General features: G+C 41.8%; 1 protein-coding gene across 4 annotated transcripts in view; it reads left to right on the forward strand.

Moving 5' to 3' along the window:
* Positions 1–25838, forward strand: part of LOC121320447 (FTS and Hook-interacting protein-like) — a 77564-nt gene extending 51726 nt beyond the window's left edge. For all 4 annotated transcript variants that reach the window (XM_041258779.1, XM_041258782.1, XM_041258783.1 and 1 more), the window contains exons 7-12: positions 293–372; positions 1273–1439; positions 1616–2950; positions 9784–9962; positions 23449–23611; positions 23896–25838. In XM_041258779.1, the coding sequence (XP_041114713.1) occupies positions 293–372; positions 1273–1439; positions 1616–2950; positions 9784–9962; positions 23449–23611; positions 23896–24197 (2226 nt within the window). In that variant the 3' untranslated portion in view covers positions 24198–25838. The remainder of the gene's footprint in view (positions 1–292; positions 373–1272; positions 1440–1615; positions 2951–9783; positions 9963–23448; positions 23612–23895) is intronic.
* The last annotated feature ends 1527 nt before the right edge of the window (positions 25839–27365 follow it).

Here is a 27365-nt window from a genome sequence, read left to right on the forward strand (position 1 = left end):
AATAATAAATAAATAATCTATATTGTGGCAACCTTACTGTCTGACCCTCTCAGATTTAATTCATTCTGTAAGTAATGCACTTTGCGACGGCTAAGGTATAATTACCTATTATGTAATGAATACATTTGCCTTGCCCACCTTGCTGGTGGTCTTAACTTGGGTCACAAGCCATATGTGTCTATGTTGCTCGAGGATGTACAGCGAATGCACTTTGTTTTGAAAGGGATGCTTTGTTTTTGTTCACAAATACAGACTTTTCTAGGTTTTAATTCAGTTTCTGTCTCCTCTCTAGCTTTGCATAGTCTCACTAAGTCTCTTCAAGACACTTCTTTCTCTGAACTGTGAGGATTTCATGCTGCAGCTCATTCTCAGGTAATGCATAGTTTACAAAGCAGGGTGCAATTGGTCCTGATTTTGGTGTTCCATAGGAAAATTCCCTTCAGTTGTGGAGGGGCAAACACTGTAAATCATTGGTGAACTGGCACCTGCTAAAATAGCATTTTACATTTGGCTATTTCAGCAGGCCTGTCTTATGAGCTTGGGATTACTACTAATTAAAAACTTGGTTTAAGTTTTTTTTTTTTCTTTGCTACAAGTCCAAGGACATTTGAAATGATGGACTTGCTGTCACTCTGTACTGGATACTTTATGCTGAAAAGAAAATCTGTCAGGACAACTCTTAAACGAGTGAAAATAATAAAAGCACAGCGATAAACTAGGCAATTGCAAGAATAAAATACAGTTAGGATCAACGATGAGCAATTAACGTAATTTGTCATGTCTGTTTGAAATAAAAATTAAGTGAAACAGAATCAGGGTCAGTCAAGATATGAAGGTAAAAACAAGTGACATTATTTTGTAATTCACAGCTTTTTCTGAAGTTAATTAGAAAACACAATCCTGTCAAAATAAGTTTTAAAGGGACATCATGTGATCAAAAATAAACCCTAAAAACGGATGGGGATAAAAAAACCTATATGACTAAACCTTAGAACCTCCCTGTAGAAGGGGGGGGGGGGGGGGGGGGGGGGTCCACTTTTGTATGTTTATTTAAACCAAATGAAAAAGTAGGAAATAGGCACAGTATTCCTGGTATCTCTAACTAAAAAAATGAGGCCTGCAGTAGATGACCTCAGCGGAAGGGCTGGGGAGACCAATGAACTATGCATGGTACACGGTAAACACCGGTGAAAGCAAAATCATGGATCAACAGCCACCTCCACACACAGTCCCTCCCTTCTTGACAGTCTCTCCCTCCCTCTGTTGTTACAGGTACCTCCTTCCATGCACCCACGTGATGCTAAGTCAACGCCGCGCTGTCAGGGAGACTGACCTCTATGGCAAGTCAGCTGATAAGTTCATGTCTCTCATCCCAGAGTGCTGCCGACTGGAGCTGGGTACTGCTGAGCATGAGGAAGAACCTGCCTTCTGGGGGAAAGGTGATGCATATGGGTGTTGAAATCTTGAACAGTAGCTTTTGAACCTTTTTTGTGAATACCTGCAATGATTTACTGAAGGCATGTCACTCATATTTACTGTACAGATGTATCCCTGTGTTCATTATTTTAAAAATTTCTGATTTGCCTATTAACTGCATAGATGTTTTGTATTCCAGGGCCAGGAAGCCCCAGTGCTGAGTCCCCAGTCTCCAAGCCCAATACCCCATCCCGCCTGGCTCTGTTTATTCGCCAGCAGAGCATAGGCTCTAGTTCAAATGCGGCTCCTCCTCAATCCCCACACAGAGTTGGAGCGATCTCCCCTGAAAGCCCCATGCACCAGCTATCTGAGCAGGGGGATATGGAGTCTGGATATATAGAGTACCTGCGGGATGCTCAGAAGAACATTGAGTTCTGTGCCTGGGCCTGCCGTGGCTGGTCCGCACCCTATGACGGGGAGGATCCCTCTCCCATCAGTGCCCTACCTCCACCCCCACTGACTTGCCTAAATATCAATGCAGAGCACTTCAGCAGTCAGCAGGCGGTGCCAAACCGACCCAGATCAGATAGTGCAGAGGGCAAACCCAGTCAACAACAGACAACAAACAGGTCCAACCCAGACTGGGAGAGTATGGAGCAGGACAGTGGGGAGTGTGATGTCGCTATTGGAAAGAACTCTATCATAGTTACTCCACGCACCAAGAAACAGAGCCTGCAGAGGGAGATGCCTAACCCACCATCTCCCACCTCATCCTCCTCCCTGCTTCCAGGAGCCTCTGCTAGGAGCTACCCTTTAGGACAAGGAGAGGATCACCCCCTCTTTAATGGGATCAGGCAGGTGGTGACAAACACCACAGAGCGGCAGGATGGTGGTAATGAGGTAAAGAAGGTTTGGAGGGATTCTGGAGAGAACAGTTGTGGGGGGCATAACGGAGCCCAGAGTGAGATCCTCCATCCTGACACCAGTGGGCACTACCCTGAAAACTGCCAGGGTTCAGGAGAACTACAAGTTAGCCAGTGTTCACTGGGGTCAGAGGTCACCAAATGTACACTGGGGTCTCAGGTATCCAAGGGTTTGTTGGGGTCGCAAATCAGCCAGGTTTCATATGGGTCACAGCTTAGTGAGGAGCAGCTCTCTGCACTCAGTGAACGTAATGTGCCAAATCGGAGCTTGGAGTCGGTGGAGAGCTTGATTGAGGAGCTGCTGGACAGAGCCCCGGGAGAAGCCAATGGATCTGGGATCAACATTGAGGTATTCAGCCAGGAGCTGAAGGAGCTGGAGGAGACAGTGCGGGAGCAGCATGCCCAGAGAGGGCAGGAGAATCCTGGCAGTGCAAACAATGGCAGCCAGGGTGGGGGGTGTGCCCCACTCCTCCCTCACAAAGAAGAGGAGGAAAGGCCCCCCACCCATGAATGCGAACTTGCTGATACAGGGTCCCCTAAACTGAAGAATGTGCCCCCCCTGTTTAGTCTGACCAGAGGTTTGGGGCAGCCTCTCAGCCAACCCTACACAGGTATGTAACTAAGTGCACAGGGAATATTGGGGTATACTGGTTTAAAGTCCTTCTGAACAAGCTTAAAGGGATTTACAACAAAACACTTGAATTACCATAGGTGCCTAGTGTGTTGTGCATATTCACACCCTGTGTATGCCCTCGAGTGAGCTTGGGTATGTGTTGTTTTATTTACACACACAGTAGTGTTTAGCCAGTCAGTGGACTACACTGTCTAACAGTGTTCTGTGAAGATGATGTATTCACATTTTGATGACAGACATGAAAAATCATAAATATTCTAAGGAAGCTGGTAGTAAACAAATCAATTGACATGGAAACCATATCTCTGGAATTTTTTATTGAAATATCAGGACCATATAGGAACTTGTAAGTTATTCCTACAAGATTGTTATCCTATTAAATCCTATAAGAAATTTTATAATCTAATAGGATTTCAAAGGATGTCCTATAATTATCAAGATGTAGTATGCGGTCTTACAGGATTCACTGATGACGAAAACTATGAACAAAATCATCTTCAAAGAGAAGCTCATGCAGCAAAAGTTGCAGTGTCAACACTTCCCTAAAGGTGATGCTTTTTAAGTACTGCTTCTGTAGTACTATTACAAATGCGTTATGAAGCAGGCTTTTTCTGTTTTTATGTGCAAATTTAGAATTAGCCAGTGGGTGGGCACCCTTATTGATTCCCATCTTGTCCAGCTGCACCGGCTACCTGTAAAGTTCAGGGTTTTTTTCAAAACTCTCCTGCTCACCTACAATGCCCTTCATCACATAGGTCCCGAGTACCTCATCAACCTGCTGACCAACTATGTCCTTGCTGAGATGAGGTCCTCTGGCATGCTTGTTATTCCCGAGCAAAAGTGCACCACACTTGAGAACGCTTGTTTAGCTTCATGGCTCCAACTCTTTGGAACTCTCTCCCAATTTTGGTGCTTGATGCTCCCACCATCACTTGCTTTAAATCAACTCTAAAGACCCACCTGTTCTCTTTTGCTTTCCATGCTCTTAAGCCTGATATCTACTATTAGCTGCTATGTTGCTGCTACTATTTCATGTATTATACTACTATCATGTATTATGCACTTTCCACTGTATTTAATGTATTATGCTTTTTTATTGTTTTACTGTATATCATATATTATGCATTTCTCTGTATTGAAAGCATTATGGATTGTTTTCTTGTTACTGCATCTCATAAAGTGTTTTGTGATGGTGGGCCACTAAAAGGCACTGTATAAAATTAAGATTGATTGATTTATTCACCACATACAGTAACTGAAACTTGTCGCCCCAGATCCTTAGTGATTAAGGTTACTGTTTCGGTGCAGGCTGCTGCTGGTTTGGTGTGTCACTGACTACGAAGTTTAGCCAGTGGGTGACTTACAGGTGGGCATCCCTGCTATCTTGCCACTTGCAGTAACTGTGATGTATCACCCCCGACCTTGCTTGGGAGTTCGAGGTTATTGCTTTGGTACTGAGCGTCAGTACCATATAGGCTTATTGGAGAGAGTCATATCGACTCTCCAGAGTGCGAGAGCTGCTTAAACGCACTCTCAGTATGAATACAAATGGGGCGTGTTTCAAATTTGGTGTTTGGCATGGCACATCGATCCCATGACTTGTTCCATGCCAGTCATTCTGCAGTTTTTGCAGGACCTCATTGATGAGGGTAAGCCCCCCTCAACTCTGAAGGTTTACTTGGCAGCCATCTCGGCTTGCCATGTTAAAATTGACTTGGTGTCCCCAGGGCTCATTTTCTGAAAGGGACGTGGAGGCTTTGGCCTCCTTTGAAGGACAATGTTCCTCAGTGGTGGTTGAATGTGGTGCTGCATGCATTCACAAAACCACCCTTTGAACCTCTGCATTTTACAGAGCTTAAATACCTGTCTCCTGAAGGCAGCGTTTTTACTTGCCTTCATCTCTGCTAGACGCGTGAGTGAGGTGCAGGCTTTTTCAGTGACAACAACTTGTTTGTTTTATAGAGTCTAGGACTAAGGTCATGCTTCGTATGAATCCAGCCTTTGTTCCCAAATGCCTATCAACCTTCCATGTCAATCAGTCTGTGGAATTGGAGGATTTTTATCCTCACCATTCTAGTCAGATGAGGAGTGTTGGCTCCATATGCTTTGTCCGGTTAGGGCACTAACGTATTACGCTGACGGCAATCTGAGCAACTGTTTATATATTTTGGAGATAAGAACCAAGGTCAGGCTCTATCAAAACAGGCTGTCCAATTGGATTGTTGTGACAATCAAGATTGCTTACAAGCAAACCAACTTGCCCCCTTCAGAGAAGGTCACAGGTAATTTCACCTGGGGTCTTGCTACCTCTTGGACGTTGTTTCAGGGTGCAACGGTCTCTGACATTTGCGATGCAGGGGTGTGGGCCATTTGTCACACCTTCACAGGCTTAATGTCCTGGATCCTCAAAGCTCTGCCTTTGGAACAAGAGTGCTGACAGCAGATTCAGAAGCACATGCATGAGGTAATTATGCATTCTGTGGACGTTACCATGACTTATAATGATGGCAAGCAATCGACCTTGCCAAATTGGCTGTTCTACAAGTCATGTCCTTGCAACGGCTTAGGTATGCTTACCCACTGTGTAATGGAATAGGTTTCTTACTTGAAAGGGAATGTTTTCCAGAAATAGAAATGTATCCATCACAATTCTTTGGTAGCTGCATACAATCTATGCAGTAGGCTGAAGAATGTTTATGACAGTGAGCGCCATCCTGCATGCAGTTTTGTCTCCTGTGGGAGCAGAGACAGGCATGCTGAAGTCGCGGGCGTAAGACGCAGCTTTGGTAGAAGTGTTCAGTTGAATCGGGTGTAGTAGGTTTACATATTGTGTAATGGATACATTTCTATTTCAGGGGACCAAGGTTATGGTAATAACCTAACATTAAATGTAATTAAAACCTTAGAAACCTTGGAAATAGCAAGTCTAGTACTCCAATGCTACTCTAAAAGATTGAGCTATCAATTAGGCATTGCACTTTGTTTTTTTTTCTGTGAATAAGACTAAAAAAGAAAAAAAGTTGATGCTTTGTAACTGAACTGTATCCCGTTAATTTGACAGGCTGCACAAAATGGCAGTTTATCAGCCAAGATAATTACTGGTCGAAACACAACCACCATCCCTCAAGGGCAGGTTTGAGGGAGTGTCGGTCCGTTCTCCGCCCCTAAACTGGCGACAAGGGACCCAAACGTGGTGGAAGGTCAAACCTGGAGCGCAGGCTGGTGACCGGAAGATTGCAACAGCCGGCTGAGGTGAGAGCCCTGGAGCCGGCAAAGTGATAGCCCATCCACCAAGGAGAGGGAAGCAGGAGACAGGGGGTACATCAGAGATGTCTGGCAACAGCACAGTGACATCTGGGAGATCAGGGAGAGTGAATTAGGGAACAGGCGAGCAACTGTGCCTGGTGGTGGCACAACATGAGCTCTAGGCCCAGCAACTGGTGGTCCGGACACTCCAGCAGGATGTCCAGGAGTACGGGGCAAGGGGCCCTGGCTGGTTCACAGCGGTGGTGGTCGGGGCTGTGAGGGGGTGGGCTCATCACCTCCTCTGCAGTCATCGGCAGCAACTCTTGCTCCTCCGCAAGCGATTCTTGCTCCTTTGAGGGCAGCTCCGTCTCCGTCGCAGGCGACTCCGGTTCTGGCGTGAGCAACACCCACTCCTGCCTCTGTCTGATCTTCTGCTGCCTGTGGTTAGCCTGCTGCTGCCTGTGGTTGGCCTCTTGCTTCTCTGCAGTGGACTTTTTCAGTGCTCGAATCATTTCTCGCGTCTCTTCCATATCCATACTGCAATTCCGCTGAGTTAGTAGGGTTACCACTGCCACCATATGTGAACATGCCTTTGGCTTGACGCAACACAGGAACTGTGCTTGTTCAGAGCGTAGTTGCACACTTTTATTGACACCAACCTACTCTGTTTTGGAGCCTCAACTAATCATTTGCTATTTCCTAAACTAACAAAACTGGACGGCAAAGTCATTTTCCAGTCACAACAATGGCACCGATAAGGAAAAAAACACAATCGGCTGTCTGCAGTTTTTGTTTTTAGCTGATAATGTACACCAATATTCATGCTTGAATTTCTTTCAGTGCATAATTTAATGTTTAGTCAGATGTGCTTATGACACAAGAACACGGACACTAATTTTCCTAGTGCTGTGTAACGTGCGACCAGAATGCAGTCAGTATGTCTCAAAAGAGCGTTTTTGAATTTTTTTTTTTTATATCTGAAGACAACAATAGGATAGCGAGTTGTGTGCAGAACAGAATATTATTCTGATGCTTTAAAAAAAATAAAAAATAGGTTGAATCCTAAATAACATTGATAGTTGAAGATATACTTGAAACCATGCAGAGACACACTGAGAATAAACCATTGGAGAGTACGAGGGTGTGTGAAGCAATACCAGAACAGCTTGCCGCAGTCCCTGAGCTTGAATAAGCTTGACACTGACCAACTTCCAGCGCCTTCTCAAGACACACCTGTTCAGACAGCATCTGTAAACCTCACAACTCTCGACTATACTGGACTATATGGCACCCAATTGTACCAGCACTTGCATCAGCTTGTACTTGCACTGGACTGCTCCATACTTTTCCGTATTCTACTATTGCTCTTAATTCTAACTATTTTCTGTATCTTGTACTTGATTTTACTTTTACTTCACGCTTTTTGTAATTGCTCTTATTTGAAATCGTTCTTATCCATTTGTCATACTTGCCATGTGCTCTTAATGGAATTTACTCTTATAAGCAAATGTTTTTACTATAAGTTTAACTGCTCTTAGTCAAACTCAACATCAGCTACTTTTCTCCCAATTTTTGAACTGTGGTGTTGCTTGGTGTGTCAAAAAATACGGGGGTTGGATCAGCATTTCTGATCTGTCTAAGCTGGTACTGTTTGTTAGAAATGCTAAAATTGTAAAAGCTTCTCTTTGAATTCCTCAGGAAGCTAATGACACTTCTTTAAAAATAGCTGCCTGTATGTCCTGGATGATCCGAGATCGGGCAGTAACGTTTTGGTTCACTTTTTTTTTTTTCCTCGTGTATTTGGCAGTGACGCCTTTTCTCACCAGCCAGTCACGTTGCTGTTTGTGTGCTCGGGTGGTCACGTATTTTGCTACCAATTTTTAATATACGCATCATTATACTCTATCAAATTAAAGACGCAGGATGTTTTTGAGAAGCAAAAAAATTGTTAAAGTGCTTCTTAAATTCGAAGGAATACGATAAGTAAAAAAAAAGTGTCAGTGTTGATTTCACATAAAGAAAAGCTTTTAACATTCCAGGATCACAGGTGCTCACTTGTTACAAATGTCAATGTGTGAGAAGTTGTTTCCATGTGTACTGCATAAAAGAACAGTGATTTTTTAAAGATCAGAACTGTTTTAAAGAATAGTCTGTTTGTAAGGATAAACATAACGTTTCTTAAAAGCTGACTGGCAAAGATGATTGCCAAAGTTTTCTGAAATATCAAAAGAAACAACTAAATGTCACAAAACTACAGCTTACTCCCAATATTCCAAGTACAAAGTAAACACAAATCTAAAGTTGTTTCTTTTCTTTAGCTATTATGATGTTAAGTCAAACACAGTGCCGGGGAAGGGAAGACAAGTACATTGTACAAAGTATTACATATTAATTTACTGGCTTGAACATATGACTGCCTTTAATATGAACGCAATGTTTTCTAACTTGTAATTATACAGAGAACACCCCCACATGCAACACTATTTATTTATTTATTTTATTTAGTTACATTTTTATAGCACCTTTAGCCAAGGCGCTTTGCAAGTTTAAACAAAATGGTATAATCAAAAAAAATGGATGAGAAAGAATGTAAGTTTATTATTGGGCTAGGGTTAGGAGACAGATTAGTTGCTTCAATGAAAGCAGAGGGCCAGATGCTAGGTCAGGGTCAGGAAAGCAGGGTCATAACAGGAGGTCAGGGGATGGGCTAGGGGTAAAAGATTTGAGGGAGGAGCGGAAATTACGCAGTGTGGGTGACTGTTTTATGATAAGTGGGAGTCTATTCCAATGAAGGAGAGCAAGAAGGGAAAAGGAACTGAAATGGGATTGGGCCCAGGGCGAGGGTGGCACAGAGAAGAGCAGTAGTGATTGGGAACGTACGGGACGTGAGGGAATAGGTAGGTAATCAATGCAGCCAGATAAGGTGGGGCAAGACCATGGATTTATACATAAGGGTAAGGAATTTGAACAGGCAGCGACAATAGACAGGGAGCCAGTGAAGCTAAAGGAGGAGAGGGGAAGTATGAAAGGAGTTGGGGAGGTTAAATATGATATGGGCAGAGGTGTTTTGAATTTGAACACATAATACACGTCAATACAAATAAAAACAAACACAGTTTTTTGGCACATCCTGAAATGTGTGTGCTGTACACTCTGAACTTACTGCACAGTAAGGAGACATTAAAAAGAAGGGTAGAATATTATCCAAACATCTACTTTCACTTTGGGATGTGATCCCGACAGAAGCAAAAATTTAAGAACAATCTATGCTTTTTTTCTTTTTGTACCTGTGTTAAAATAAAACAGTGCAGCATTTTTGCATTATCATACTGCAGCAAGTGAATAGCTGACCATGGTTGCAACTCTATGTAGACAAGAGTGAACACAATGGCATTTATTGGTCAATAATGGAGTACATGGGTAAGTACTAGTAAGTTACATTGAACCCCAGATTAATACTGATGTGCACAAATAAATTCTTATAAATATAGTGGTATACATATAAATATGTACAGATTAGTAAATATGGGAATACCCCGGTCTCACTCCTTGTCTCTTCCCCAGGTCCCTTCATTGCGGTGCTGTTTGCCAAGCTGGAGAACATGCTGCAGAACTCTTTGTACGTGAATATCCTTCTTACTGGAATCTTAGCACAGTTAGCCTGCTACCCCCAACCCCTGCTCCGCTCCTTCCTGCTAAACACCAACATGGTCTTCCAACCCAGTGTCAAGTCACTCATCCAGGTATGGACCCTCCCTAATCCCTATTATCATGTTCTCTCCTATTGCCCCACTCCTCTCACATTTCTCCTTTGTAGTTCTTCATTTTGCCATCATCCCACCCTCCTCTTTTTTGTGTTCTCTTGACTGTACACTTCCTTCACCCAAAACTGGGTATGTAGTCTGTAACCTTCCCCTTTTATATTGTGGATTTACCATACAGCCTGTATGCATATGCTACACCTGCCTTGATTCTGTGGTACAATAAAGATATTCTACATGAGTTGTATTGGCTGCTTCAGTCCCTGAAGTATAATTAGTGCTTTTGAGTTGTGGTTTTAACCGATGAAAACCAATAAAACACCCGATACGAAAAAATTGAAATCGGTGTATTGGTGACATGAGCCTCAAAACATTAACCAGACTCAAATATGAATCTCACGTTTCTGACCTCAGGATTTGGGATTTGAAAGACCTAAAAACTTCTGTTTTATCTGATCTGTTTTTAACTGCAAAAAATGCTGAGACATCCAGATTTTTACATTATTCAAGCACTCAGTTTGATCAGAAACAGCAGAGATATCCCCAGGTTTCACATAAATATAAAGCTGTGTGTCACCTGCACAGCTGTAAAAATATACACAATGTTTACAAAATACCTGCCACAGCGAAGCTTCTTTAAAGAAAATAATATGGGACCAGGAATGGAACCCTAGGGAACGCCACAGATAATTGTAGATAATCCTGATGCTCAATCTCCCAAGGAAACACAATTCTGCCTATTAGTAAGATAAGACTCAAACCAGTTTAGTACAGTTCCAGACAGGTCTACAGTTTTTAAGGCGATACATTAAAATGCTGCATTTGGGTCTAGTAAAGCCAGAATGTAAAAAGACCCAGACAAGTGCAGTATGTGTACTATGAGCAGGTCAAAAACCTTTGGAATGTTACCATTATGAAGAAACATATTTAGCTGATTGGCTACTACCTTCTCCAAGGTTTTACCTAATCTTAATCTTAGCTAAGGTTAATTGGAGATAGGTCTAAAATTACTCAAAACTGTAGGATCGAAATTAGATTTTTTGAGTAACGGCTTGTGATGCAGAGAACACCACAGCATTAAATGTGTTCCATCACATTGTCTTCAAAGCTGGTGCTTATGATTGTTTGTTTGTTTGTATTTGTAGCATTGTAAATGTATACATTTTAATGAGGGCATGTGGCAGTTTGACTGGTGATTTTGAACAGGTGTAGAGGTCTTGAGGTGCAAAAGGAATCACAAACAATTGTAATCCGGTAGGAAAGTGGTTTTAATTGTAATCCGGGTCTGGTGACCAAAAAAAGAAAAACGCTCGGGCAATACACAACAATGTGTAATGAGCAGAGCCAAAAAAACAGGTTTACAGTCCCCAACAATAAACGTTATCTGCCCCACAATACTAAAACACAGTCACCAGTCCCGGGTGAGTGTAGTAGTGCTCGTGGTGGATGTTAACAGGTTATTTGGTGACAGTTCGTGTAGTGCAGCTCCGGCTTGTGCTGGCCCAAAAGCGACAGCTCTGGAACGTGTTTAGCTGTCTAGTGGTACAATAAACAAAACAATTACTAACACTCAAACCAAACAAACACTCATGAATATTCCTCGGCAGTTTCTACTGCAGCTCTCAGTCCTTCCAGGTTTACGTATACAACTCAAGAGAAGGAAAAGATTGGCGTTTCTCTGGCCTCTCTTATGCTACCCTGCATGATGCCTTGGTAAACTATTACAGCTGCATCCTTAGCTTGCAGCTGCTACCTTGTTTACCTTCCGGGTCAATATGTTCCTGCAACAGAGTCTCGCTTCCATCCAGGCTGACCGACTTCCCGACCTTGGAAACGAACTGTCAGGCCAGCCCGTCCAGATACTTTTCCTTTCACTATTTAGCACCCTCACAGGTCGAGAGGGAGCTTTATAACCAGAACTCATTGTATTTCTGTCACAGGGCATTAAAAAAATAAACCCTAAACAAAACACTCACTCACTCACTCTCTCTCTCTCTCTCTCTCTCTCTCTCTCTCTCTCTCTCTCTCTCTCTCTCTCTCTCTCTCTCTTTATATATATATATATATAATATATATATATATATATATATATATATATTATATCTATATATATATATATATTTATACGCATTAGTATATATGCCCATCTTTTTGGTCAAACACATTTTAATATTTTTATATTTTGAGTAATATTTTAATAATAGGGTAAGTGTTTATGTAAGCTCACTTTAACACAGTTATATTATTTTCATGGTAAATTGCTCGGTGACTTTGAACCTGTTCAATAAATTGAGTGGGATAGTGGGTACAAACACTTTTCTTCATGTAGAAAATAATGTTTTTGACATTGTAATCAAGTCTACGTGGGATATCTAAACCTGTTAATTTAGAAAACGTACACGTTTCTCGTGGAAGATGGTATTTTAAGGTGTATATATAATTTGAGAAACATACAAAATGATTGGCTTCCTATACATTCCGTCCTAAAGTGCAGTTACATTATTTGTATGAACATCTGTAATCCTAGCTGACATGGTGGATGTACTTGCACAGCACCAAATACTATACTAATAATTCAGATAGCTCTCCAATTTAATGTAGTACCCTGTGTAAATCTCTGATCCTCACGTCTACAATAAAGTCCCCCTCATCAGTCATTATATTTCAGGAAAGATAAAACGTCATATCACACAGATTATACTTTTTACTTGTAGATTGTTATGTGAAACTTGCTCTTAACATTATCTGATTTGTTTTAATTATTATGTTTTACACCAGATCTCATGAATCAAATATAAAGACATTATGAATATAATGTAGATATCATACAGCATTCATTGTATACCATACAGTAATACTTATGTTTATTTACATTTCTCAATAAAAAATATTAAAAATGCACTTTTATTAAAACAAAACACAATACATGTACACAATTCAAAATATACAACACAAAACAATATATACAATAAAACAAAGGGTACGGGTGGGTATGAGAAGGGAAGGCCATTCATATATAGAAGTCTTTCCAGACCAGGTTGTGGTTTACTCCATGCTGGAGGTTTTTTAGGAATATATCATTACCAGCATCATTCATGGTCAGCAACCCCTCCCTAAAAAGCCCAACCTGATCATATTTAATTTCAGGATGCCAAATTGAAATTCCCCTAAACCTGTGACAAAAATCAAAAATTACGTTGTTCACCCAGTTTTTTGCGATGCCTTTACATCTTTCCAAAGACATCACTGGGTGATGCACAAGAAAGTTATTTTTGTATTTGCGAATAGCTGCTACAAATTTTTTAAATCTTTTTTTCATTTTTGGAAGTAATTCCACACTTTTCAATTTACATAAATCACTGCCTCCATCATGAATCACTGGGATATCAAGTTTGGAAGAAGGGGAATTAAAAAAAAAAAAAAAAGTTTGGTAGCTGCAGGTCCAGCCCGAGGCGATTTTTTCTTTGGTAACTTCCATGAAGTTTGTGTGTGTGTGTGTGTGTGTGTGTGTGTGTGTGTGTGTGTGTGTGTGTGTGTATACATATATATACATATATACATACACTACCGGTCAAAAGTTTTAGAACACCCCCATTTTTCCAGTTTTTCTTGAAATTTAAGCAGTTCAAGTCCAGTGAATAACCTGAAATGGTACAAAGGTAAGCAATAAACTGCCAGAGGTTAAAAAACAAAGTTTAGGTTACCAAAAACTGAACAATAATGTACATTTCAGAGTTATACAAAAAGGTCTTTTTCAGGGAACAAGTAATGGGTTAACAACTTACAGCTGTTCTGCAGCAATGGAAGTAAATTAAGCCTTGAAAGTTGATGCTAACAATTCCTACAGGTGTCCCAACTTTTGTTGATTACTTACAAACCCTCTGTCTGTATAAAAGCAGTGTTGGAACAGACTATGTTGCTATACCCTCTTAAGCATTATTTGGACAGTATTGTACTGCAGGATGTAGTATATTGCTATCATAATGACGAGAAGAAGACAATTAACAAAGGAAGACAGACAGACCATTATAACCCTTAAAAGTGTAGGTCTTTCCTTTAGAGAAATTGCAAAGAAAGCCAAGTTGTCAGTGAGTAGTTTCCTACACCATCAAAAGGCACTTGGAAACTGGAGGAAACTCTGACAGGAAGAGGTCTGGCAGACCCAAAGCCACAACAGAATCAGAAGACAAGTGTCTGAAAGTCAACAGCTTGCGTGATAGGTGGCTCACAGGACAATAGCTTCAAGCACAGCTTAACATTGGTCAAAGTAAGCAAGTCTCAGTTTCAACTGTGAAGAGAAGACTTCGAGCTGCAGGTTTGACAGGTCGAGTGGCAGTAAGAAAGCCATTGCTAAGATGGCAAAATAAGAAAAAGAGGCTTGCCTGGGCCATGAAGCACCGCCAGTGGACTACTGAAGACTGGAAGAAGGTCTTATGGACCGATGAATCAAAATTTGAAATCTTCGGTTCATCACGCAGGGTTTTTGTACGCCGTAGAGTAGGCGAAAGGATGGTTCCTCGGTGTGTGACACCAACTGTCAAACATGGAGGAGGAAGCGTGATGGTCTGGGGCTCTTTTGCTGGATCCAGAGTCAGCAACTTGCACCCTGAACCAAAACGGCTACCACAGCATTTTGCAGCGCCATGCAATACCCTCTGGTATACGCCTAGTTGGTCAGGGGTTCATCCTACAGCAAGATAATGACCCAAAACATACCTCCAGGCTATGTCAGAACTACCTCAGAAGAAAAGAACAAGACGGTAGGCTTCAAATCATGGAATGGCCAGCACAGTCTCCAGACTTAAACCCCATCGAGCTGATTTGGGATGAACTGGACAGAAGGGTGAAAGCAAAGCAACCTACAAGTACAACGCATTTGTGGGAACTTCTGCAACAGTGTTGGGAAGAACTTTCCAAACAATATTTGATTTCCGTTGTAGAAAGAATGCCACGAGTGTGTGCGGCTGTTATATGTGCAAAAGGTGACTACTTTTATGAGTCAAAAATTTAGATTACATTTTGTTAAACAAAACGATTCCATGATTTCTTTTTTATCTCCAATTGTTTATTTGTTCTGTGCTTTAATTTTAGAGTACTGTGACAAAGTGCCCGCCCCTGTGTATATTATCTGTTATGTGTTGTGTGTGGTGTGTTTAAATGTTGGTGTATAGACATTGGTACACGGGATATAAACAGGTCTGTGTAATACGAATGTTTAAAATGTATATGTGTATTTAGGCACGAGGATTGCACAGCACTTCACGTGCAAGCAAAATGTAGTAATATGTGAGCACGGGGAATAGCACTTTTTAATTCACGTGCTGGGATTCAAGTGAATAATTAATTGGTAATTGAATCCCAGCACAGCAGTATATATAGATGCACGTTGTCACATACTGGCGGTTGGGTGTTCGAGAGTGGAGAACGGGAGATAGAGATAGAGATAGAGATAGAGATAGAGATAGAGATAGAGATAGATAAGTGTAAATATAGATTTCAATTGTTTGTGTAGCATTCGTCCACTCTGTGTTTTGTCCGTGTCTATTCGTTTTGTTTGTCTGTTTATTTTGGCGTACCAGTGCCGTGTCCTGTGTTTTTGTGTTGTTTAAACCTTTTATTTTACAATAAACCGGCGCCAGCAAGCGCCATCATCATTTCATTTCATCCGTCCTGTGTTTTGTGTATTTCATTCCTTTTCCTGGTTCTGACGCCGCCCACTTCGGCCGTCTCTGTGACAAGTACATTGAGACATTAAACTGCTTAAATTTCAATAAAAACTGGGAAAATGGAGGTGTTCTAAAACTTTTGACCCGGGTTCTAAAAACTTTTGACCGGTTGATATCTATATATAGTAGCTATCGATCTATATTATATCATATATCATTAATATATATATATATATATATATATATATATATACAGCTCTGGAAAAAATTAAGAGACCACTGCAAATTTTTCTTAAATCAGCATCTCTACATGTATGGCAGCCATTCCATTCCAGTGTCTGTTGAATTACAACACAGGCACACCTCATTCTACTGAATGAGGTACTGGTTAGGGGATTACCTGAACCAAATCTTATTTAACGAGGAAAAGTATAAAAACCACTCCTGTGGTCATCACTATCCTCTTGCAATAGGACCAGCTGGATGGTAAAACAGTGCTAGTGGTACCTCAAAAGTAATTGGAATCAAAAAATAACTATTGACCATGCCCAAAGAGTTGAAGGAAAGTTTTGATGAGGAAAAGAAGGGTTCAATTCTGGCTTTACTGGCAGAGGGATACAGTGAACGTCGGGTTGCTTACATCCTTAAAATTTCAAAGACTGCGGTTCATAAGAACAAGGTCAAGCAGCACACATTGGGGACAACAAAGCTACAGACCGGCAGAGGACGAAAACGACTCTCCACTGACCGGGATGACCGCCAACTCATTCGAATGTCACTGAGCAACCGCAGGATGAGATCAAGTGACCCACAAAAAGAATGGCAAACGGCAGCTGGGGTGAAGTGCATGGCGAGGACAGTTCGAAACAGGCTCCTAGGGGCAGGGCTGAAGTCATGCAAAGCTAGAAAAAAGCCCTTCATCAATGATTTCTTTCATACTTATTAAATATTAAATTTTTCATTCTTTTTGAAAATGTATGAAACTGTATTTCATTACTCGTTTTTTTCTAGTGCAGTTTTAAATCTCTCGAAGTGAAGAATTTCACTGCTTGAAACAGAAACTATCTATCAAATTAAGCATCTGATTGCGTATCTGATTAAGTGTCTGATAGCTTGACCGGCATTTCAAAACTTGCTGATAGCTTTCAACACTGTCTTATGACCGCAGTATATAATTCCACATCAACATAAATCGCGAGACAAATGCATAATGGTTTCTGATATGGTATGTCAACACGTACAAATTATACATGTATTTATTTCTCTTTCACTATATTATTTGTATGAAGAAAACCTAATTTAAATATCCGCGGCGATTACAAATTTAAAATGACAACTCTTTTAAGAGTTTGCCATGTCTTTGTAAACTGGGAATTAAACTTAACACCTATTATGAAATAACAGATAATATGTTGTATTAGAAATTGTTATTATTACATTTTAAACAGAAATATAATTGTACATAAAAATACATTGCATGACAAATGATAAATTATTTCTGTTTGTTATAACATAACCCATATACAAAATAATGCATGTGTTGTATTTATTTCTCTTTTGCTAATACTTGCAAGTACATGTACAAAGAAAACCTATAATATAAAGAAGCCACCGATTACATGTAAACTACATAGCCTAAAGTTAAGCTATTATTAAATAATATGAAAAACATGTTCTGAATATTACAATGACATGTTTATAATGTTTAGCACATATACTGTAGCTTTTAATAAAGATTCTGATAACATTGGAAACATCGCAATAACAGTCTAGTTCTTAATAAAAGTTCACAGATGGAAAGTCGACGGCTTAATCTTGCCTTTAAGCTCTAAGATTCATGCATGCGTAGAAAGGCTCAAAAAGGCAAATGCTAACTTATTTCCCAGTTAACTTATTTCCCGTTAAACCAAGAGTATGTAGCCCTGTGCACCGTCGTCTTTGACAGTACGCACAATGACGTAAGATTCTAGTATAGCCGGGAGTGCGCTCAATATTAGTATATGGGGGAAATAATATCAGGTGTTTTTGTTGCTATATGTAATGTATTCAATTGCACTGGGAATGTATTTAAGGTTAACGAGTTTCAATTCGAATGACAATGATTACCGAATGGGAAGAGCCTCTCTGACCGTCAATCACTGAGCATATATAAAAAGCTGCCCTATCATGGCCCTGCTGTGAAAGGGAAGTCCCTTCCACCTCCTATTGAAGAGAGATGTCCTCACAGTAGCACATCGCCATTTTCTCTCTTACTTCACTGAGACGTTTGGTTTTACCCGCAAATTTATAAAATCCCACGGTAAAATCACTCTTTCGAGTGTTACTAAGAGTGCTCTCGCTCAATTCTCACATTTGTTTACTGACTAGAGCTGGTTTCGACCCCTCTTATGAAATTGGCGGCAGCCATTACTCTTTTTTCACTGCACAAGGCTTCGTGTGAGGTGCTGTAAGGAGACTCTGCAGGCTCGCGGCATCGTCCTCTATGCAGATTTAATCTGTCACAGCGACACAACCTGCTGGGGTAAAAGGGTCTGAACACCACCCTCCACCCCAGAGTAGACAAGCAGACAGAGGCAAAGCCAGTGGCAGGGGACCACTGCAGGCCAGGGGTAACCGGTTCTCCGGCTGGAGACTGAGGCCGTGGCCTAAGAAAGACCCGCCCCTCCCAAGCCCAAGGGAGACCACCCCTGAGGGGCTCCGGCTGCCACCAAACCCCCCAACAACCGGACTGACCAACGGCAATGACCCATGGTAAGGCTGCACCCAGGACTCCTGGGTGCTATCGACAATGAGGCACAGATACGCTCTACAATTCCTCATAGGTCCGCCACCCTTCAAGGGTGTGCTCCTCACCACCATACTTCTTCAACAGGAGATCGCCAATCTTCAAAGGAAGAACGCTGTACGCTTGGTAAGTCCAAGCGATGCCCTCAGCAGCTTTTACTCCAGGTACTTCCTGGAGGTTTCAGACCAATTATGGACCACAGGGTCCTCAACTTGTTCCTCAAACAGAGGAAGTTCAACATATTGACAGCACAGCGTATCATCCAATCCGTCCAATCGGGCGACTGGTTCACATCGATCGACCTCCAAGACGTCTACTTTCACATCCCGATCCGTCCCACGCACAGAAAATACCTGCGCTTTGCCTTTCAAGGCAATGTGTATGAATTCTGTGTGCTGTCTTTTGACCTCTTGCTGGCACCCCGCACTTTTGCAAAGTGCATGGATGCAGCACTGACTCCACTCAGGCTGCGGGGTATTCGGATCCTGAACTACCTGGACGATTGGCTAGTTTGCATTCAAAAGCACACGCAGAGGCACACACAAAACAGGTCATAGATCATGTGACGAAGTTAAGGCTCTCAATACATCAACAGAAGAGCAACTTTGAACCATCCACAGTTTTTCGGGATCAAACTGAATTCTATGAGCATGCTTGCCTCACTGTCGGAAGACAGGATTTGGTCGTTGGAGGCCACACTCTCCCTATTCAGAGAGGATGCTCTCGTACAGGTCAAAGTATATCAAAGATTGTTGGGGCTGAGAATGCGCCCGCTTCAAGCCTGGGTAAATACACTCAAGGTGCACCCGGTCCGAGATCGATACCAGCTGGTGCGAGTGTCCAGACAATGCCGGAAGACACTGGAGTGGTGGCTCTGTCCTGGCAATCTGCGCATCGGATCTCCCCTCAGATCCCCTCACAGAAGGGAAGTGGTCACTACAGATGCCTCCAGCCTGGACTGGGGAGTGGTCTGGAATGGGAGAGGAATAAGAGGTCAGAGGAAGGGACATTGGCAGCAAGCGCACATAAATACCCTAGAGCTGCAAGCAGTGAACCTGATGTTATCTCATTTTCGCCAGTCGTTAGTGCACGAACATGTTTCATAAACCACCAAGGTGGCCTGCGCTCGCCAGGCCTTCACCACCCAGCGCACAGACTCCTGTCCTGAAACTTGCGTTCAATCAGGGCAGTTCACCTCCCCGGTCTGGACAACAAGGCAGCAGACCTCGTATCCAGAAGAGCTCCAGACAGCTTGAAGTGGAGGCTGCACCCTCAAATGGTGAAACAGATTTGGGAAAGGTTTCGACCTGCATGAGTCGAGCATGAGTCGACTTTGTTGTTGCCACAGCCGAGTCCACTCATTGCCCCCTATGGTTGTCCATGGAGAGAGATGCGGGCCCCCTGGGAGTAGACTCTCTAACTCACCCCTGGCCACAGGGGCTGTTGTATGCGTTCCCTCCGCTACCTTTATTACTCCTGACACTAGAGAGGATCAGGGTGAAGAGAGCACAGGTTTTGCTGGTTGCACCCAGATGGCTGAGATGCCCCTGGTTTGCTCTCCTCTCCGACATGTTGTCAGATCAGCCATGACAGCTCCCACAGCGCAAGGACCCCCTGAGCCAAGCGGAGGGGCTATTATGGCACCCGAACCCAGGCCAGCTCCAGCTCTGGGTCTGACCTTTGAACGGAGCCGTCTATTCAGACGAGGTTTACCAGACGCAATAATAGAAACACTACAGTCTGCTAGGGCACTGAGCACTAGAGCCCAGTACTTATATAAATGGAAAATCAGCATCCACTTTGAAGGTATACCTGGCAGCAATATCAGTGTGCCATGACAAAATTGACTGGGTGTCTCCTGGGGCAGTGCAGTTTCTTAAAGGGGCTCGGAGGCTTCGTCCTCCCATGAAAAGTATGGTCCCCAAGTGTGATCTAGAACTGGTACTGTGGGCCCTTATGGGTCCCCCATTCGAGCCTATGGCATCAGCAGAACTGTGCCCTGTTTCATTGAAGAGGGCATTTTTAATAGCCATTACATCTGTCCGACAAGTAATTGAGCTTCATGCGCTGTCCATTGATGACACATACATGGCTTTTATCAAGAATGACTCGCGGGTAACGTTAGAATAAGAATAAATCCATCCTTTTTGCCAGAGGTGGTATCCTCATTCCATATTAACCAATCAATGGTTTGGAAACTTTCAGACCTCCCCCACATGAGTCAGAGGAGGGCCATAGACAACACACGCTATGCCCAGTTCGGGCTCTGTGCTGTTATTTGGATAGGATGGTGTCCTGGAGACAGTCCAACCAGCTGTTTGTCTGCTATGGGTCCCGCTCTAGAGGTCAGGCCCTGTCGAAGCAACATCTAGCGCACTGGGTGACAGATGCGATACGCTCGGCGCATGAACAGACGGACTCCCCGTTACCGGGGGACATTACGGCCCATTCTACCACCAACTTCGTGGGCTTTCCTTCATGGTGCCTCCTTAGATTATTAATAATTATGCAATGCTGCTACATGGACAGGTAGTCAGACATTTGTGCGTTTTTACCGCCTTGATGTTGCAAACCTCGAGACCCTCTCTGGGCTCTAGAGTGTTGCAGGCGGCATGCCCTTAGGCGTCATGTGGACTCTGAGGCTATCGCCGTGGGGCTGTACTGTCAGTAATCTGGAGCCACGACAGCTTTGGTACAGCTTTCCCATTCAGTAATTTAAAAGGGAACCCTGGTTCCCTGAAAGAGAATGACAACTATTAGAACATAAGAACATAAGAAAGTTTACAAACGAGAGGAGGCCATTCGGCCCATCTTGCTCGTTTGGTTGTTAGTAGCTTATTGATCCCAAAATCTCATCAAGCAGCTTCTTGAAGGATCCCAGGGTGTCAGCTTCACCAACATTACTGGGGAGTTGATTCCAGACCCTCACAATTCTCTGTGTAAAAAAGTGTCTCCTATTTTCTTCTATTTTCTTCTATTAACCTTTAAGGTTGTGTCCCCAGCTGACCTCTGTTTTCGAAAGAAAATGGTGATATGCTACTGTGATAACGTCCCTCTTCAACAGGAGGTGGGAGGGATTTCCTGCTCACAGCAGGGCCCTGATAGGGCAGCTTTTTTATATACACTTAGTAATTGACGATCAGAGAGGCTCTTCCCATTTGGTAATGGTTGTCATTCTCGATCAGGGAACCAGGATTATGGTAATAACGTTATGTTAGACCACAGGTTTTAAGGTGTTAAATTTCAGTGGAATGGAGCTGTATGTAGTTTTTATTTTATTGTTAATGTGTGTTAGACTAGTCCAGGGGAGAGGCTAGGGTGGGCAGGAGTATCAATCCCTGGAGTTGGGTCATTCAGGGAGAGAGGTTGTAGGCTCTGGTTGTCGAGTCTGAGTAATTGTGTACTCTGAGAGTTCTGCCTTTGACCATCCTGTGCATCCTCCTGTTTATTTATTTATTTATTTTTATTAGTTTGGTGATAAAACAAATGATCAGGAGACGACTTATGAGTATGCATTACTATGAAGAGGTATGTGGTGAGATGCAGTGTGTCCTGTTGATCATGTTGATATGTAGTGCCTTTTAAACCTGTTTTACTGTGAAAAAAATACTTTTAAACAGCATGTGTGAAAATAAATTGGACCTGACATGCCTGACAGACTCTGAATAAATGTATATAAATAAAAATGTATGTTTCATTTTATATTCAGCAATAGATATAGATGTGCTACGGTTTGTTATTAGCATTGGAATTTCCACAATGCAAGCATTCTACACTTTTTGAAATCTTGAACTACTTTTTGGTTTGTTTGCCAAACCAGTTGTTATTATTGTTCTATGTGTGACGTGTGAAATAGGTTCACCTTCACATTACTTGCAGTGAAATAGATGCAATATATGAGGGTGAAGTAAATCATTTGACAGAAATGTTGCTAATAGATTTTTTTTTTTTTTTTTATATATATATATATATATATATATATATATATATATATATATATATATATATATATATATATATATATATTCACACAATCTAAATTACTCTTAAAAGGTGGCTTTGCAATGTCAATGTTTGTTTTTTTCAAGAGTCTGGAGACAATTTCATAAAGTGTGAGATAAATATTGCTTTGTTCCATTTTGTAATCATGTGAATGATTGCATTTCATGCCCTTTCAATGAAACAATCCTTACTTTTTGCAGCCAATAGGGTAGCATGTGCCCTATGCCAGTCATTTCAGAGCAACCCTATATATTTAGTGTATCATCTGTTTTCTAAGTGCTGTATTTTCTACAATGACATAAATATGTTATAAATAACTTTATATTTCCTCTATGTCTCTACATTGTATTTCACCCCCTTTCATTGAGGTACAAGCCATAGTTTTCTCAGGAACTGGGTTTGTCTATGTCTATTAACTGAGAATTAGGGAATTAGTTGCCTCTCATAAAAAGTGGTGTTGCTCTTACAATGATGTAAATCTGATATATATATAGCATTCTTTTCTATTACTCCTATGTCTGTACACTGCATTTCATCCCCTTTGCATTGGTCCACTGTTTATCTTGTATATTAAACTGCTGCATATGTGTCCTTATAGTGTATGACTGAAACCTACAGTATCTTCTAAAGAAACATACAGTTTCTACAATAGTATACATGAGAAATTGGTAAAGTGAGTTAAAAGGCAAAGTTTAGGACAGACATGCATAAAATATGATAAAAATCTTGAAATAACCTATTTTTTTGTGTAGAATATGGGACTTGATACTTTGCCGAAGTCTGTGCTATTCTGAACACCGGAAGTAGTCATATGCTGTGGGCTTATTGTTTTTTAGTGTTGCTAGCTTCACACTGCTAGTCATGATCAATGTTTCTTCTTTACAACAGATCTTCATCCACACCTCCATTTTATATTTAACTGTCAGTCCCTTATACCAAGCTACGAAATCTCCCCCCCACTCTCATTCTCTCTCTCTCTCTCTCTCTCTCTCTCTCTCTCTCTCTCATGCTGTAGGTCCTGGGCTCAGTGAAGAATAAGATTGAAGCCTTTGCTGCTACTCAGGCGGATTTTCCAGTGATGCTGCACAAGGCCAGAAAGTATCTGGTGGCACGAGGGAAGTTGGACTGGGCAGACTCGCCTATCACTGTGCCAAACTTAAGGAGGTCAGATACACTGGGTAAGAGTGTGTGCACACCTTGCTGGTGATCTTAACTTACTAGCATATGCTCTTCGAGGTAGCACTATGAGTGAATAACTTTATTTTGACTTGGGGGATGCTTTGCTTTTGTTTACATTTGTTTGTTTTTGGCTTTAACAAATGTGTAGTAATTTAAATACAAGAGAAATGTTGTGATGAGTGACATTCCAATAAGAGGTATTCCTCTTGCAAGAAAGATGATCTCCAATAAGTCTAGATTTACTGAGGATACCGATCACTTGATGTCGTTTGTTTTTCTACAGTAAAAAGTCGGAAGCCCTCCCTAGGCGAGTTGATCCTGCGTCATACCAACAGTCCAACGCGGGCACGACAGGCAGCCCAAATGGCATTCGCTCATGTGAGAGATGGAGGGCAGGTTCTACACAGCGCTTTGTTTAGGGGCTCGGCAGTTGGGACAGTGGAACGCCAGAACGAGGCACTGCGAGTAAAGAATGCAGTCTATTGCGGCATCATTTTCTCAGAGTTCTTGAAAGAGCTGGCCGCGCTTGCACAAGAACATGCTGTCATCCCGCCCTTCCCTCGCTGCCAAGACACAGAGGAGTGATGCTAGAACACCAGGACACTGGTGATTATGGGGTTGAGCATAAGGGCCCAGGAAATCAACTTTGTGCTCTCTCAGAGGAGCAAGAACTACGGTTAAGAATGATGTGATTCAGGGAAGCAGAGGAATGTTCAAACTAGATATTCTAATGTATTCCCACCCCTTATTTTGTGAATCTACAACAGCAAGATTATACTTCAGTGATTTAAGTGAGAGCTGTAAGGGAGACACGGGTATCAGAAAGATGGGGATGTGTGAATATTTTAATCTGAGTCTTTGTACTGCCAAAGGGAGGGTGTTACTGACTTTCCCATCCCTGCCGTTCCACTCCTCAAGGAGGACTCTTGGGTGACAGTCCTTTATTTTTTTTATAAACTTTTTTAAACATATCAGTTGCGTGGGACTCTCACGCTACACAAGAGCCACGTAGTCTTCCTGCTGTACACTGTTTCGTTTCAATCAACTGGACCTCAGCTAATCACGTCTGTCTGCCTGTCAGTCTTAAAGACTGTGTCTGCCTTACAACATAAACCGCTTGGTCAGTCTTTCTCACTCTCTGGGGGGAAGCATTTTTCAACTCAATCACAATAGCAGACTATAATGAAAGCATGTGGTCAAAGCCCCTCTTCACATGAGAAGTGAAATTCCAGCAGGAAGGTGTGGATGACTATGTGTTTATCTTGGTGAAGACGTAGTTTTAAATTACCAGGGCTGGTTTGGTAGTCCAGAATTTTGCCCTCACTTATTGGAGCATTGGTGGTGTTTATCCCATGGCATGCTACTGTAAATGCTCAAATTAAATAGTTAAGAACATAAGAATGAAGTTACAAGCAAAAAGAAGATCATACAGGCCATTTGCATTCACAATGTGCAGCTTCAATCCATCCTGAATGAGACTCTAAATGAATTTCAGACTAAAGTCTCAGTTTTTTAAGGGAGTCATTTGTATTTGAGAGTTATAATTGTTGGTACATGTCTGATACTCTGTCGACTGAAATGTATGCTGTCTGTCTAAATGTTGTCCACTTTTTTGTGCACTCATGAAATCCCAAATATCTGCCAAAGCGTATTCTGATGTCACATAAGCTGTCTAGAATGCTGGTCTGATCTTTTCTGGAACCCACTGTATAATTATAACACATAAATGCAGCACAGTTTCAGTTCCAAGTTACTACGAGACTTGCACCCTCATTATATTTTCTCCAGTCACACAGGCTCACAGCAGTTATACAGAGAATATAATCGGTACCTCCATAATGCATTATTACATTTTGTACTGGAGAGTAAGTGGCTCATTATTGGGGAGTTGTGAGTGTTCGTGTTAAGTAAGTGATCGGATCAGAGCGAGTATTTTTCCACTCTGATTCCTGATGAAATCTGCTCTGTAGCTCTGAGGGAGTGGAACTGAGCATGCCGTTAGGTGTATTCTTTCACTAAGCAACTCATTTACTTAACACATTCAGTAACATTTCAAGAGTAGAGATGCAGTGGTTATGATTTTCCTAAACCGAAACTGATGTGCATAAAATTCTAAACTGAACGAAAACCGACAAAAGATAAAACCAATCCAAAACAGTTTTTATATACAGTGCCGTGAAAAGTATTTGCCCCCTGTCTGATTTTCTGCACTTTTTTTGACATTGAATTTGGTCAGATCTTTTTGTGGGTTGTAGTAGTTATAGAGGAAGTCTGAAAGAAAAAAATGACACCAATGTTTGGTGGTGCTTTCATTTGTTTGGTGTGCAAAGTAATAAAACATGCAATCTTCAGGTGTGAGAAAGTTATTGCCCCCCCTAGTTAACTCAATCCAATTAAAGGGATAGTTAGGGTCAGCTGTTTGAATACTTTGGTTAACAATCAGGCCTGATTTGGGCCATCCCTGCCCAATATAAATCTGACTAGCTTTGGCCCTTACCATCAGAGTGAAGTTGTCAGCACACAGGTTCTAGAAGCACATCATGCCACGATCAAAAGAAATTCCTGAAGACCTCTGGAAAAAATTTGTTGATGCCTATCTGTCTGGAAAGGGTTACAAAGCCATTTCTAAGGCTCTAGGGCTCATCAAACCATAGTCAGAGCCATATTGTCCAAATGGAGAAAGTTTGGGACAGTAGTGAATCTTTCCAGGAGTGCACTTCCTGCCAAAATCTCTCCAAGAGCAAGGCGTAAAATCATCCAGGAAGTTACAAAGAACCTAGAAAAACATCCAGGGATCTGCAGTTCTCTCTCGTCTCGGATAAGGTCAGTGTTCAGGAATATGAATTCATGGCAGAGTAGCAAGGCGAAAACCACAGCTCACTAAGAAGAACTTGAATGCTCGTCTCAAGTTTGCCAAAAAGCACCAGGATGATCCTCAAGAATTCTGGATCAATGTTCTGTGGACAGATGAGTCAAAAGTGGAACTTTTTGGCCAACTTGGGCCCAGTTATGTCTGGCGAAAACCAAACACTGCATTCCACAGTAAGAACCTCATACTAATGGTCAAGCATGGTGGTGGTAGGGTCATGATTTGGGGATGCTTTGCTGCATCAGGACCTGGACGATTTGCCATCATTGAAGGAACCATGAATTCTGCTCTATCAGAGAATTCTACAGGAGAATGTCAGGCCACCTGTATGTGAGCTGAAGGTGAAGCACAGCTGGGTCATGCAGCAAGACAATGATCTGAAACACACAAGTCTACATCAGAATGGTTGAAGAACAAGAAATTTTAAGTTTTGGAATGGCCTAGTCAAAGTCCAGACCTAAACCCCATTGAGATGTTGTGGCAGGACCTGAAATGAGCAGTTTATGCTCGAAAACCCACAAATGTCATTGAGATGAAGTAGTTCTGAATGAAGGAGTGGGCCAAAATTCCTCCATGGTGCTGTGAGAGACTGATCAATAACTAAAGAAAGCGTTTGGTTGCAGTTATTGCTGCTAAAGGTGGTGGTCTAAGGGGGCAATTACTTTTTCACACATTGGATGTTGCATAACTTTCTTTTAATAAATAAATGAAATAAGTATAACAAGTTTGTGTTATTTGTTCACTCAGGGTCCCTTTTATCTAATATTAGATTTTGTTTGAAGATGTGATAACATTCAGTGTCAAAAAATGCAGAAAATCAGACGGGGCAAATACTTTTTCACGGCACTGTGTGTGCGTGTGTGTGTGTTATATATACACACACA

The sequence above is a fragment of the Polyodon spathula genome, chromosome 9 (assembly GCF_017654505.1).
Source record: "Polyodon spathula isolate WHYD16114869_AA chromosome 9, ASM1765450v1, whole genome shotgun sequence".
NCBI classification, from domain to species: domain Eukaryota; kingdom Metazoa; phylum Chordata; class Actinopteri; order Acipenseriformes; family Polyodontidae; genus Polyodon; species Polyodon spathula.